The sequence below is a fragment of the Lissotriton helveticus genome, chromosome 1_1 (genome assembly GCF_964261635.1).
Source record: "Lissotriton helveticus chromosome 1_1, aLisHel1.1, whole genome shotgun sequence".
Classification (NCBI taxonomy): Eukaryota; Metazoa; Chordata; class Amphibia; order Caudata; family Salamandridae; genus Lissotriton; species Lissotriton helveticus.
The window spans coordinates 846,678,239-846,692,092 of record NC_136057.1 but is presented as its reverse complement, the minus strand read 5'-3'; the positions used below and the strand labels follow the sequence as shown (position 1 = coordinate 846,692,092).

Below are 13,854 nucleotides of genomic sequence, written 5' to 3'. Positions count from 1 at the left end.
TTCAACCCTTTTCTAAGATTGGGCATGAAATCTCCATTGAGGATGGTATTTTGCTTCGCAACGACCAGATTATTCCTCCCTTTGCATTTAGGAAGGACATCATTGTGAAAGCTCATGAGGGTCACTTGGGTTGTTCTCTTACCAAGCGCAGAATTCGTGACGTGTTCTGGTGGCCCGCTATGGATTTGGACATTGATCTTTTTGTTGCGGATTGTTGTATCTGTAAATCTTCAGATAAGAGTCTCAAAACTTGGGTTCCTCCTCTTATGCCGGTTGAGTGTCCTGATCGCCCTTGGTCTAAATTGGGCATTGATTTGATGGGACCTTATTCTGTGCTGAGTGGGTGTTCCAGGTTCATACTAGTCTTAGTTGACTATGCTTCTAAGTGGCCAGAGTTTAAGTTGATAAGAGATGCTGATACTAAAACAGTTATTGAATTTTTATGTGATGTTTGGAGTAGAGAAGGTTTTCCTGAGGTGTTGGTTTCCGACAATGGGAAACAATTTGTGAGCCATGAGTTTGTTGATTTTCTTTCCAAATCTGGAGTTAAGCATGTCAAGAGTTCCCTTTATCATCCTCAAGGGAATGGCCTTGTTGAGAGGATGAACAGGGTTGTGGGAGACTGTGTGAAGTGGGCTAGGAGCAGTAATGTTGAGGTCAGCAAAGCTTTGAAGAGCATGATTTGGTTTTATAGGACTACTCCTCATTCCTCCACTAAAGTCTCTCCTTTGGAATTAATGAGAGGTCGTAAGCCTAACACTTCGTTTTGTCCTGGATGGATGGCTAAGTGGATGAAATCCACTTCAGATGTCTCGAGTCTCATGTCCATTGTGAAGAGTAATGTTGTGCATGCTCAGTCCAAGCAAAAGGAAAATTTTGATGTAAGGAAAGGTTCGAAAGAGAGCGTTTTGGAGGTTGGGGACTGTGTGAGGATTAGGAAGTCTGTACATGTTCACAAAGGTGAAAGCAAGTTTGGGCCTCCTGTAAAAGTTGTTAAGATTGTGGGTAATGCTGTACAAGTTGAGGGTGGTTTCTGGTGGAATTTGAACAGAGTTGCTAAGGTCATTGGTAACTCTTCTGTTGCCTCAAAAGGATCTTCTACCTTGTCTCCCTCCAAAAAGCCTTCAACAAATTCCTTTCCCTCCGAAGCTCCTTCCACTGAATTTGGTGTCAGGAAGAGTTCTCACGTTGTAAATAGACCTTTGAGGTTTAGAGAATAATGTTGCTGTAATATTTTGCTGTTTTTGTTATTGTGTTTTTATTTATTTTGTTGTATTTATTTATTTTATTTCTTTTAGGAAGGGGAGGTGATGTAATATTCTGTGTGTCTTATGCACTTCCTCTTATGTTCATTGCTTGTATTCTGTTTCTATGGTTGCTCAGAATGCTGTTGTGTTCTCTGAGTGCATTCTACTTAGGAAGCACTCTGGCCGTGACCACGACATGATCAGTTTGCTGTACCTGTACTTCTAATTCAATAAACCACCTTTGCACTTCAACTCTGCCTGCCTCCCGTGGATTTCTACAATTTCCTTATAAGCCTTGAGGCAAGAGACCACACAAAGCTTGGGGGAATCCGGGAAAGCGGGATAGGAGATGGACGTCGTGCCACACTTGGTTCGACGACGAACATTGAAGGTAACCCCTGAGGGGGAAAAGATCCTGCAGGTAACATCCAGGGCCCTAACATTCGAGACCATCCTGCAAGCGATAAGGCAGAGAAGCATGGCCTACTTCGCGACAGCTCCTTACGAGAGAGGAACCTGTTTGGCTGCCAAGACAAAAACAGATTCAACACTAGATTGACATCCCAGATCTCGGGAAAACGAGGCTCCGGTGGAAGAGAGAGGCAGATGCCCCGTAGGAGCCGGCACACCAAAGAATGCTCCCCCACCGGGGAACCATCCACAGGCATATTTCCCGCCGAAATGGCAGATCGGAAGGTATTGACGGTCCTGTACGCCAGGCCGCCTTCTGCCAACGAAGTCAGAAAATTCAGGACCGATGCCACATCTGTTGCCACGGGATTGAGAGCCCGTCGCACACACCAACACCTTCTCCAGGTGGATCTGTAACGCTTGACTGTACTGTCCGTCCAGGGCTAGGACATGGAATTCTGAGACGCTCCCGAAAGGCATGGGACCGCCCATCGTCCTCTGTAATCCTCCACGACATCAACGGCAAGGAACCTTGGGCTATTAGAGGAGGAGGAACATTGTCCGGACTGAGAAGGAGGGTGGGAAGGCGGGGGAATGGGATTGGAGAATCCCAACAAAGTTCTAGAAGAACCGGAAACCAAACTTGAGACCACCAAATAGGTGAAATCAGAACCACGTCCGCTCTCTGGTGCCAGACCTGAGCCTAGACCCTAGTCAACATCGCGAACGGGGGAAAAGCATACCCTGTTTTGGACCGCCAATCCTGCACAAAGGCGTCCGTCCGCACTGCTAAGGGATCCGGTCTCCAACTGAAGAACCGAGGAAGTTGGTGATCCAACTGGGAGGTGAACAGATCCACCAAAAACAGAGGAGGGCTGAAAAGACTTTCAGGTGCAGCTTCCAAAGGCTTGAATCGCGAAAATTGCGAGAGTGAAAGTCCGCCACCTGGTTGTACTGACCTGGAAGGTACTCAGCTGTCACTGAAACGCGGTGATCTAGGCAGTACTGCCAAAAGTTTGCTGCCAGATTCGACAGAGCTCTGGAGCGCGTACCCCCGAGATGGTTAATGTAATGGACGGCTGAAACATTGTCCATCTTGAGTAGAACACAGGACCGGACCGAGTCTTTGGTCCAACATTGGATCGCAAAAGATCCCGCCAACAGTTCTAGACAGTTGATATGCAACTGTTGTTCTTGAGGAGACCACACACCTCCTGTGGTAAAGTCGCCACACCGGGTGCCCCATCCGGACCTGCTGGCGTCCGACTCTATAACGATATCCGGCACGGAACCAAAAATCGCACGCCCATTCCAGGCCCCCATGTTGGAGGGCCACTATTGTAGTTCCTCTCTGGCCTCCGCCGAGAGGACTACTTTCTGAGAGTAAGTCAAGCCCCTGCACAAATGATGGGCCTTGAGACGTTGCAGGGCCCTGTAATGGAGTGGGCCCGGAAAAATGGCCTGGATCGAGGCCGAGAGAAGACCCACAATCGGGGCCAACTGCCTTAGGGAGAGCTGGGGCTGAGCCAGTGCCCTCCTGAGCTCCTGAGCTTGTGACGGATCTTCGACATTTTGCGAGCCGGGAGAATGAGGGTACACTCCACTGAGTCGACAGAAAAACCCAGGAGCACTACTCTCTGGGCTGGTGAGAGAGTTGACTTTGCTTCGTTGATCACGAAGCTCAAGCCCTGAAGAAGGTCCACCGCCCTCTGTAACTAGCCAGCTAAGGCACGAGGACACTGAGCCATCAGGAGATTGTCGTCCAGGTAAACTATAAGTCTCATACCCGACGCTCTCAAACGTTCGACCACCCGGCGCAGGACCTTGGTAAAGCACCAAGGGGCGGATGACAGGCCAAAGGGAAGTGTTGTAAACCCGTAAACCCTATCGGAAAAATGGGGATAGCAAGGTATGTGTCCTTGAGATTGAGACTCGCCATCCAGTCGCCAGGCCTGAGAATGTCGTGCAGAAGATGGATACCCTTCATCTTGAAATAGCAGTAAAACAGCCATTTGTTGAACTCACGCAGGATTCCACTACCGCGCGCTTGGCGAGAAGGGAGTGGACATCTTGGTCGACTAAGGCAGCGTCTGCCATCGAAAAGGCGAGAGGACGCGGCGGAACCGGTTGCACTGGATGTCCGTAAAACTCAATATGGAAACCTTGCACGGTCTGTAGAACCCAAGCGTCCCCCGTGACAGAAGTCCAAGCCTGGAAAAATGCGCCAGACGGCCCCCCACTTTTAGAAGGGAAGAAGGGAGAGTACTCACCAGATGAGCTAGAGGTGCTACCGCCTCTACCACCTCTGTTCTTTCCACGACGTCCTCTTGTCGGATAGAAATTTCCGAAACAGGCTTGTTCCTGATATTGCCCGCCGTTGGAGCCTTGTGCTCAATTCTGATTTGGACGGTGGGCGAGCGGCCCCTGCCTCGCCCAGCCCCTCGGAAAACCCGGGGGCAAAACACCTTCTCTATGGAGGACTGAGCTTTATCTAAAGACATGAAGGTGTTTACAAAATATCCGAGCTCTCGGAGAAAAAGTTCCCCGAAGAGGCTGCCTTGGGCAATGGCGCCAGCCTCAGATTCAGCAAGATCCCCAAGCTTGGAATCAACCTTAATCAAAAGGGATCGTCACCACTCTCTAGAGATAGCACAGTTAGCGTTCCCAAGGAATACTATTACGCGCTAGGCCCACGCGGAGAGGTTGTCCGGGGAAATAAGATACCCCGAAGACTGAGCCTCCTCCGCCATATCTAAGATCTTCGTGGCGGGCCCTAAGACATCCAACAGCTTGTCTTGACAAGCGCGCCACAACCTGCCAATGCCCTTTTTAGGGTCCCTGACGGACTTCTGCAAAAAAGTCGCCATCCAAAGGTCAATGTCGGGGGTTGCGGCGACTTTACCCTCCAAAGAGGGGCGAGGACACTCTGCCCTAAGGCAGCTCCGTGCTGAAGCCTCTAATGGCTGACGGATACGGCTAGCCACATACGGGGCCAACTTCTCACATGGCGCCCAGTCCGAGGAGCGAGGATTAAAAACATCATCAGGACCCAGCATGTCTGCGCAGATATCCTGGGAAGGCTCAGACGCCGGGCGGGACTGACGCCAGGGGCGGGAGGGACCAGCAGCATTGTCATCCCCTGGAACAGTATCCCCCACGGGGGTGGGTGCCACAGGTGGGGTCTTGGTTGCCAAGAAGGCTTGCTTGAGGCAGGCAAAGGCGTCCATGTCAACCCCAGCCTCCTTAGGGCGCTTTGCGGGGGAGCTGAGGATCAGCGTTGGTGGCGCTAGGCTCGGGAGTGGCGATGGTAATGCTCAGGCCGGGGTGGGCTGGGCAACCCTGGCTAGCTTCTTGCAGGCCTGTTCAATTAGGTGGGAGAGGCGGTCCACTAACAGACCCATAGCCTGCTCCACTGCCTTGTAAATGGACTCATCTACCTTGTCATAGGAGTCCTCATCCCACTGGAGTGCCGTTAGTGGGTCCTCCCTCTGGTCATCAGTATAAGCATCGTCCTGGTACGAGTCCATGCCAGGCGTTGATGACTCAACAAGGTAAGTGGGCAGATGTAAAGAGGGGCTACCTCAGGCTATGGTAGGCTGGGTCTCAGCCTACAGGTCAGAGTGAACAGTGCTCACGACAGAAGGGCAAGCCCTGGGCCCAAACAGCCATAAAACAACTCTAGGAGGGTGGCCTGCTTCTTGGGCCCTGGCAGGTAATCCTGCCCTACAGACTCACCAGGAGCATTCGAGCGCTACAGGAAACTTACCACCGGCGTCAAAGATTAAACGCCACTCTCTGTCTAACGACAGCTATTACAGACTCCAAAGAGCGTTCACAGGCGTTTTATGAGCGCTAAATCAACACAGATTCCAACGGGTGTCAGAAGCAGGCAAGGCAGGCTCAGGCATGGCAGGCAGTTCCGAGATTACGGCGCAGAATGCGCGGAATCCAGGGAAGGGCCACCGTGCCTAGGACGCAATGAGCCCTCTAGCGGCTGGAGGAATGCCGCGAGCCACACCACGTCATGGCCGTTAGGGAGAGCACTCCCATGGCCACGCGCGAGTCCGCCTACGTGTGGCTGACTCGCTCTGAGGAAACAAAATATTTCACAATGCGGCAGAAAAAGTAATAAATACAGCCATATTAAAATGCAGCAGCAAATGAAACAAATTCGGCATACAAGAGAAACTAGGCGTGCAGCAGCCGACTTGCGGTGCGGGCCGCAGAACATGAATGCCGAACAAGCGGCGCCGCCTGTCACAACCGCCTGACTGAAACAAAAGGTACGGCAGTAAACCACAATCGCAACGGCAGACAAACCGCCAGCAAGCGACCACAAAAGACAACCGAGTCCATCACAATACCATAAAAGCAAGCAACACAATTACAACAGCATATTAGCTAGAGAGCAAAAAGCATGACTTAACTGTCTGCGAGCAGCGAAGAAAGAGGGGGAATGGAAGATGACAGAGGCCTATCATAGCCATGGAGCCCTGTGATTGGTGGACTTATGTGGACACTATGTACTGGGACACACTATTGTTTGAATTTTGTTATTCCCTAGGGTTTATGGGAATAGTGGTTTTGTTAAGTTCTTTGAATGGCTGCTAGTCAATAAAGTGAAGAAAGAATAGCATAATCCTCGCCTCCGGTCCTGACATAGAAGTCAAGAAACTTATCAGTCAGGCTTTGGAGACCCTAAGGGGTTTCTGAGATAAGGAACGAATCGTCTGTAAAAAGGTTTATAGGAAATTTTTCTCTGTTTAAAATGGGAGAGTCATACGTGCATGCAATAAGTGCCTTAACCACACCATTAATATACAGGGTAAACAGGGAAGGGGTAAGGACAAGCGTCTTGTGCACTACGACCCAGTGCGCTGCCTTAGATCTTCTAGCGGCAACCTCACCAAAATCCCGAGGTATAAATATAAAACTAGGGGAGGAAAAACTTTCACAGTCTTGGCAGCAAGGGCATGGAACAACTTGCCACTAAACCTAAGACTTATCGATTCCGAAAGTATTTTCAGGAAACACCTGAAAACTTGGATTTATCAGCAATCTGACAATCTTGTGATGGCAGCTATCTAGATGTTCCACCAACCCTTATACGCCGAGACACCTTCGGGTATTTGTTTGCGCAATAAAAATCTCGAAAAAATAATAAATAAATACAAACATTTAGCGCCAAGATGCTCCTTCCGGAGCGATAGGTTGCGCTCTACAAATACCCACAAATACAAATACACACCCCTGAGTGACGGCAGTGTGAGTGGTCAGTTTTGGCCCTGCTTCCCCTGCGCGCGCACCTGGGCATAGTTTTTGTCGTGTTATCAAGCGAGGAGACTGACCAAACTACCGGGGCCCCTATTTCTGCAAGCATAAATTCTCACAGGGAACAAGAGCAAATGCGTCCTGCACATCAATAACGGCCACTTACAGTCTTTGGTTGCAGAGCAGCACATATTTCCAATATATGAGAGCAAACCTAAACACTTGGTCAGAGGTGCTGGTTTTAGCTCGGAAGCCTGCTTGGAGTGGGGACAGCACCTGCTAATTATCTATCCAGTTTCGCAATTTATCTGTCTTGAAAAAAAATTCTACAAGTTATCTATTATGCTGATGGACCTGTAATTTGATGGACTGCATGTGTTACCTTTCTTAAAAACGTGCATTATTTCCACCCCTCTAGATGTCAGGTGTTTCTCCCCTAGCAGGTATTACATTTGATAGAAAGCTAGCTTAGCTAGCCCATGTCTGTGGTTCGGATTATTCAAGTCACCTGGTATTCGATCTGGCCCGGGAGCTTTTGCTGTCTTAAGTCTATTAATAGTAGAGAGGGTGTCTTCTAGACTCATGAAACATACCTTGGTAGTCTTCCAGTGTGTTCGATTTAATGTCACTTCAGTAAAGCCTCCGGATTCCGTGCAGGAAGGGTGGGTATTTGGGATTTCATGGGCATATATTACAGAAAAGTGGTGCAGCGACTTCTCTGGCTCAATGTGATAGCGATGGGTATTCATGCTATCTAGGCTCCCATGTGAAATTGTGCCAAAAGGATCTCTTGTCTTTTATTTTAATGGCCTGTAGCAGATCCTGCCAGTTCCTTTCCTCTCAATCGTGCTTGGCTTTAGCTAGGGCTGTTTTATACTTAAATCCTGCTTCAAGAATGTCTATGCATCTGCACCATTGACAGCCTCTTTCATCATTACTTTGTTCAATTTGCACTCTGCATTATACCATTTGGGGTCCCTCACATTGCTGGTGTGTGTGGGCATTTTGTCTAAAATAAAAAATGCACTGCAGTTTAATAAAAAGGTATTCATGGATGGCTAAGAGTGGGACTGCAGAGACAGAAGTTTCCTCATAATCAGACAGGAAAACCACTGATAAATCTCTGCTCTCAGCCTTTGATTTGAAATTACTCGAGGTCAGGAGATTCTCTCCTGTAGTTGTTGGCTAAAATAGTCCCGGAGTTACGACCTCAAATCTTTAAGCAGAGCCTTACATCATGAAACACATAATCAATAACACTTGAGTTAGAACCCCTTTTAAATGTAAATGATCTTTCCTGGTCACAGTGAGTTCGCCCATTATATGCTCTGAGTTCTCGAATCACCACTATGATGCAATGTGAAGTGCTGTATTGGAAAAGTGGTGTTTGGGTATACCGGATAGACAGGGTATTTCCCATTGCTTATTATCCTGCTCAATTAATGCATTTCTAGATGACAAGGGCTCGAAGGATTCATTCAAACCTCCCACAGGTACTATTTTTGCTTGCGACTGATACCCATCAATCTATTCATCCAGCATAGCCAGATTTGTTGCAAAACAGGTACTGATCTGGAATAGACAATACGTAGTGCCATAACCAGTCCATAAGGGAATTTGAACAAGAGCTCAATTAGATTGGGAAAATCTATTGCCAATAACGTGTACGAGTGTGCAATATTATTTTTTACCAAAACCAACAGCCCCCCAAAATCCCACCCAGATGTCATCGGGGGCTTCGCCTCCACACTGTATGAAACAAACCCATTTACAAATACTTTTTCCACCGCCCACGCCTCTTGGAATAAACAAATATCATGCATGCCTATAGAGGAGGCCCATTCAAAATCAATACGTTTGGGAGTAATTCTAGCCAAATTCTAAGAGATCATCGAAAGACCCTCCCGCTGGTCGAGTATCTGTTGTGGTTCATGTTTTTCAGCCGGTAGCCTATTAAGTGTCACTTCAGTGCAAATAAAGTTAGGAGCTTCTTCAGCCATTTGTACCGCCAGGTTTCCAGGCTTGTTATTATCATCAGGGAATGTCAGTCATTATCTGATAAGCCAGTGAGTTGAGAAAACTGTAGTGAACGGGCAGAGGGGTCAGAAGAGCTAGTGTGGCGGGGAGACCAGCCCCATACCTAGATGGATTTGCTGCCAGAGGAGACTTTGGGCAGTAGAAAAACCCCAAAGAAGAGCATGTGGTTCAGTGGCCAGAGCTGTCGACTCGGAAGCTGGGGATCCGGGTTTGAATCTCTGTATTGGCGTAACATCCTTTGATTATGGGTAAATCGCATAATGTCCCCATGCCCACGGTCCTGCATGCCCTCATGGGTGATAAATATATAAATGTACAAACATTAACCTAAACTTAGTGCACAGATCCTGTTCCATTGTGTAAGACAGGGTTCACCCACTGTAGAAGAGATCTCACCAGAGCCGGGTCTTTGAAGTTGACCACTATGCAGTCTTCTTGTGAGGTTTTGGGAGAAGGACCAAGCCAGTCCACTCTGCGGACCATTATGATGTTGTCTATTAGGTCTGTTGACCAGTTTGAATTCTTCCTACACCAGTGGGCTGCATTGAACCTTAAGCTATCCCAATCCTCTGAAGCGCCTGCATCTGGTGGGGGAACACCCTCCAGAATGATGACATGCGGTGTGAGATTACTACTGTAAATCTTGTGTTTTTCAGACAATTCTTTTAGCACTTCCTTGAATGATACCTAAATAGCTCTAGACAACAACTTCATATGGCTGGGCAAAATACCAAGATAGCCAGAAGGATAATATATAGGACTGTATCACAGGGAAGTTTTGCCACCCATCACCTTCAATGATATTTCCAAGCGGCACGTCTAAAATTACTGATAGAACAGGAAAAACTGGCAACATAAGTTGATTGTGTTTTAATGTCCACCTCCTAGAAGGTACATCTCATCTGGCAGGTACCTTGGCTCTGTCATTCTGGAGACCATATTACACTCCTACCATTAGAACGACAGTATCAATTTAGAACCTTCCCTCCGCCGTTTACACCTATCTGTCTCAATTCACATTTTACAAATGATCAGCAGAAATTTTGGAAAGAAAGAGAAGATAGATGTGTAATAGTGGGATTGCTTTTTGTCAAAGTCCAAGTAAAATCATTCGAAGACCTCAAATGACAATTTAATGTCCCAAAATCCGGAAAAAATTCCCTATCTCCAAACTAGGTCCTAAACCCATTGAGCAAAAGCGAGGATGCCTCTAGCCCGAAAACGGAATTTGAAAAATGTCCGAAAGGTAGGAGGCATGACAAAAATCTCGGTATAAGCACAGAAAATGTACAAGTACATACTAAACATATCCAGTGCTTAATTTGAGTCTGGGATTACCAGTGGGGGCCACTGGTACTCTTTTTTGGGAGGGACCGGTGCTTATTTTTCCTAATACATTTCTGAGAGCATGAGAGGGAAAAACATAATTGGGAAAGAAAGATGGAGAGAAAGATGGGGAAAACAGTCACAAAGGGATAAAGCGAACCTGCAAGAGTGATCTAAAGGAGAAGGGAGGGTATGATAGTGGATTAAAGAGACCTGGGATTCATTTAAGACTAAGCAGCCTTACTATGCAGTGCAAATACATTTAATGGCGGCGAGTTGCCGAGCAGAGCTTTGGGCACCGGCACTTATTCTTATACAAATTAAGTACTGGGCATATCCTGAGACGCTAAAATCGCTGGACAGGGATGCAATGGAGAAAAAATTGGAAGGCCCCTTTTATAGAAAGAGATGGAGGAATTGAAAGAAGGGCTCAGAGTGTAGAGAAGACCGATACTCAATACAATATCCTGATGTACTGGTGTAGAACCCCAGAGAAACTAGCAGCATGGGTTAAATCTAGAAACGGTGGTTGTTGGAGGGCAAATTGGGCTGTGGGTACATTGACAAACTTACCTTGGCACTGGCCCATTTTGAATAAATACTGGGAGGAGATTTTTGGGAGCATTTGAAGTACCAATTCCAAGGGACCCCGGAACTGTCCTCCCGGGCCTCCCATTCAATGGCAGAAGATCCCACAATTTGTGAGGGGTAACCAACTAGTAGCTAGTACTAATCCTGGCGAGATGGGAGAAGCATCAGAACCTGACCATGCAAGATTGGCTTGTTAGAATTTGGAACACGCTAGCTATGAAAAGAAGACACTAGCACTAGAACACAAGCTGACGCTATATGGGGCAGACAGACACCCATTGCTAATACTCCAGTGCTAAAAAATACACTGAACTCACTTGCCTACGCTACCTAAGAATAATGTGTATCATCCAAGGACAGCTCTCCGAAATGCGGAGATACTTAATGCAAAAGTGATAACTCTATATCATTAGATGCTATTATCATGACTTTGAATGCTCTAGTTGTAAGTGAGGGGATCATGGGATAGTTGTGTATGGGTTTTTTGGGGGCTATTTCTCTTAATGCATTTGCTGTGTGTTTAATACTTGCCGGCCAAAAGATGTAGGTGATGGTATGAGTATATGAGGAAAAAAACAAAAACTGTTAAACCATAAACACTTCTAGTTTCCTATTTGTTTTTATATAGGCCACTATACTAAATCCATAGTTTTAATGGGAACTATTCACCAATAAAAACATACAAGTAAGGGTGAAGATTTAATCTCGACCTGAACGTACTATTGTGATATTTTGGTATTCATCAATATTCCCTCTAGTAAGCATGAAAATCTGTGCCATGCGTCTCTTCTAGTGGACTCCTATTCCGGCTGTGCAGATTTCTTACATTGCATAGAAATCCGCACAAGTGGAATGGGGGGCGCTATACAAATACAGGTGTTTTCAGTCTGCTGGGGGACCATTTTTTCCAGCGGATAAAGGTCTTTCTGGATACGCCTAGCAAATCTGGTATTCCATCCTGGAAGGGGTAATGAATCCCAGGCCATTTCCATTGTGAAAAGTGGTTGGACTAGCGGCCGGCAAGGATTTATTAAAAAAAAAAATTTTTAAATTACCTGCTCGCCGCTCTTCCCACTCTGTCCCGCATCTCAATATCTCCTCTCCGGGGCCGGAACAGGAAGCAGCCAGGCTCCCTCCCCTAAGCCAATCAACGCTGCAGCTTTGTGATAGGTCTGAGCGCCGTGGATCGGCGCTTAGACAGGGAATGGAGGCCTAGGCATATTCTCCACGCGGGCTGTAATGCAGCCTGCGTGGAGAACATGTGACATGCGCATCACTGTTTTAGACAGCCCCGGAGGGCCCGCCGAACAGTAATTGCGTACTTGGAGTGGGCAAACTTCTCCTCCCCTGCTCTGAGAGCAGAGCCGCTCTACCCGCCCGCCTCACAAAGCTGAGCAGCAGTAACAAATACAATGATAATAACCTTGAGTTATTATCATTGCATTTGTTCTTTCTTTAATTGCTTTGCAGCAGTGGGGCGATGCTCCTCCCCCTAGCGGAGGAGCCGCCATGGAAAAGGCATACCACCGTGCACATATTTTTGGGCGTTTCCCAACTTCCAAGGTAACCCAGGCCATGAAATGTCCACTTCTCCCTCAAGGGTGGGATTTATTACTACCGATTTCTCCTCACTCTTGGAGGAGAAATCTACAGTAGTACATGCATTTATGTCCACCAGGTATCCTTGAGTGAATTCTAGGAAGGTGTAACAGTGGTATTTACCTTTTGTTAAAAGGCCACAATATGTTTGCAGTAGCATTAAGTGTGCTGATGTTGCTGACAGGTAACCTGGTAAGATAAAACCTTTAAAGCACACCGATCAATAAATGTTGAAAGATATTAAATGTACAGGAAGATTCTGCATTCGTAAATGTTGTGTATTGTGGTACTCTTGGAAGTCAACCATTCCCATGAATGTCCATGTGTGCAGTATACTGAGATTCTTTGTGATTGCTATACATGTCAGACACCTGCATCCACATAGGGATAACTATTCTAGGCTTTTTCTGACTTTCACAACTTGGAGCTTGTGAGCCAGATTTACTAAGTATTGTAACAACGACTCTTAATATGACTCTAAGTGCTTCTTTTTCTCTTTTTAGCTCTAACTGTTGAAAACACTCAAAATGTTCAAATATTTACTTTGGGTTTTATCTCCCTAGGTGGTTACCCTCCTGTGGGTCGCAGACTGGATGGTTCACCACATTTGGAAGAAAGGGAAAGACCCGGACAGTTTCTCCATTCCTTACTTAACGGCGCTGGGTGACCTGCTCGGCACAGCCTTATTAGCTCTTAGCTTCCGCTTCCTCTGGATCATTGGCGACAGAGATGGCGATGTGGGCGACTGAACTTACAAGCCATTTCTGGCTCAGCCCTAGGACTGCAAAAGGGAACAATAAGTGATGTTATCCTCCAACGGTCTTTGTTGCTTGGGATTGAAGAAGCAACTGCAATCCGCATGGATTAAGGAATTAGTGCAAGAAAATTGACGTTTTCAGCAAAAGAGCGATTCCTTTTTTATTTTGGACTGAGCGAATGAAGAACAGTTCGCCTGTTGCCTACATTCTTTGTGGAGGGGCCAAATCTTTTTGTTTTTTCGGGTTAGTAAAAGGGTATTTATTTTTGCACCGAGCAGAATGGGCATCATGGTTTTCTCCGAGCACTTAATTAGATCGTAAATAATATTTCTTTGGTGGAAACATGGTGGTGCCATCCATCGTGAGGAACTCCGTTCTTTGCAGACGAGTGCCTACATCTAGTTGAATTGAATTGACTGAACTATTGTCGCTGTGGGGTTTTTGTTGTTATTCAACCTGTGTTTTTTTGCATGTGTCTGTCCAACATGTGTCGTGAGTTGGTGCAGATCCCTTGCTGTACGTGCTATGAATCTGGCTTGCCCCTGTTCTTTCGGATGCTTTGCCTACCATCCCCCTGAGCAGAAAGAGTGTGGTGAACCCGGGAGGCCAAAGCC

At 46.9% G+C, this 13,854-nt stretch overlaps 1 protein-coding gene across 1 annotated transcript in view; it reads left to right on the top strand.

Moving 5' to 3' along the window:
- Positions 1-13,358, top strand: part of SLC41A2 (solute carrier family 41 member 2) — a 397,409-nt gene extending 384,051 nt beyond the window's left edge. Inside the window, exon 11 of the mRNA XM_078675022.1 lies at positions 13,046-13,358. Within this exon, the coding sequence (XP_078531148.1) occupies positions 13,046-13,231 (186 nt within the window). The 3' untranslated portion in view covers positions 13,232-13,358. The remainder of the gene's footprint in view (positions 1-13,045) is intronic.
- The last annotated feature ends 496 nt before the right edge of the window (positions 13,359-13,854 follow it).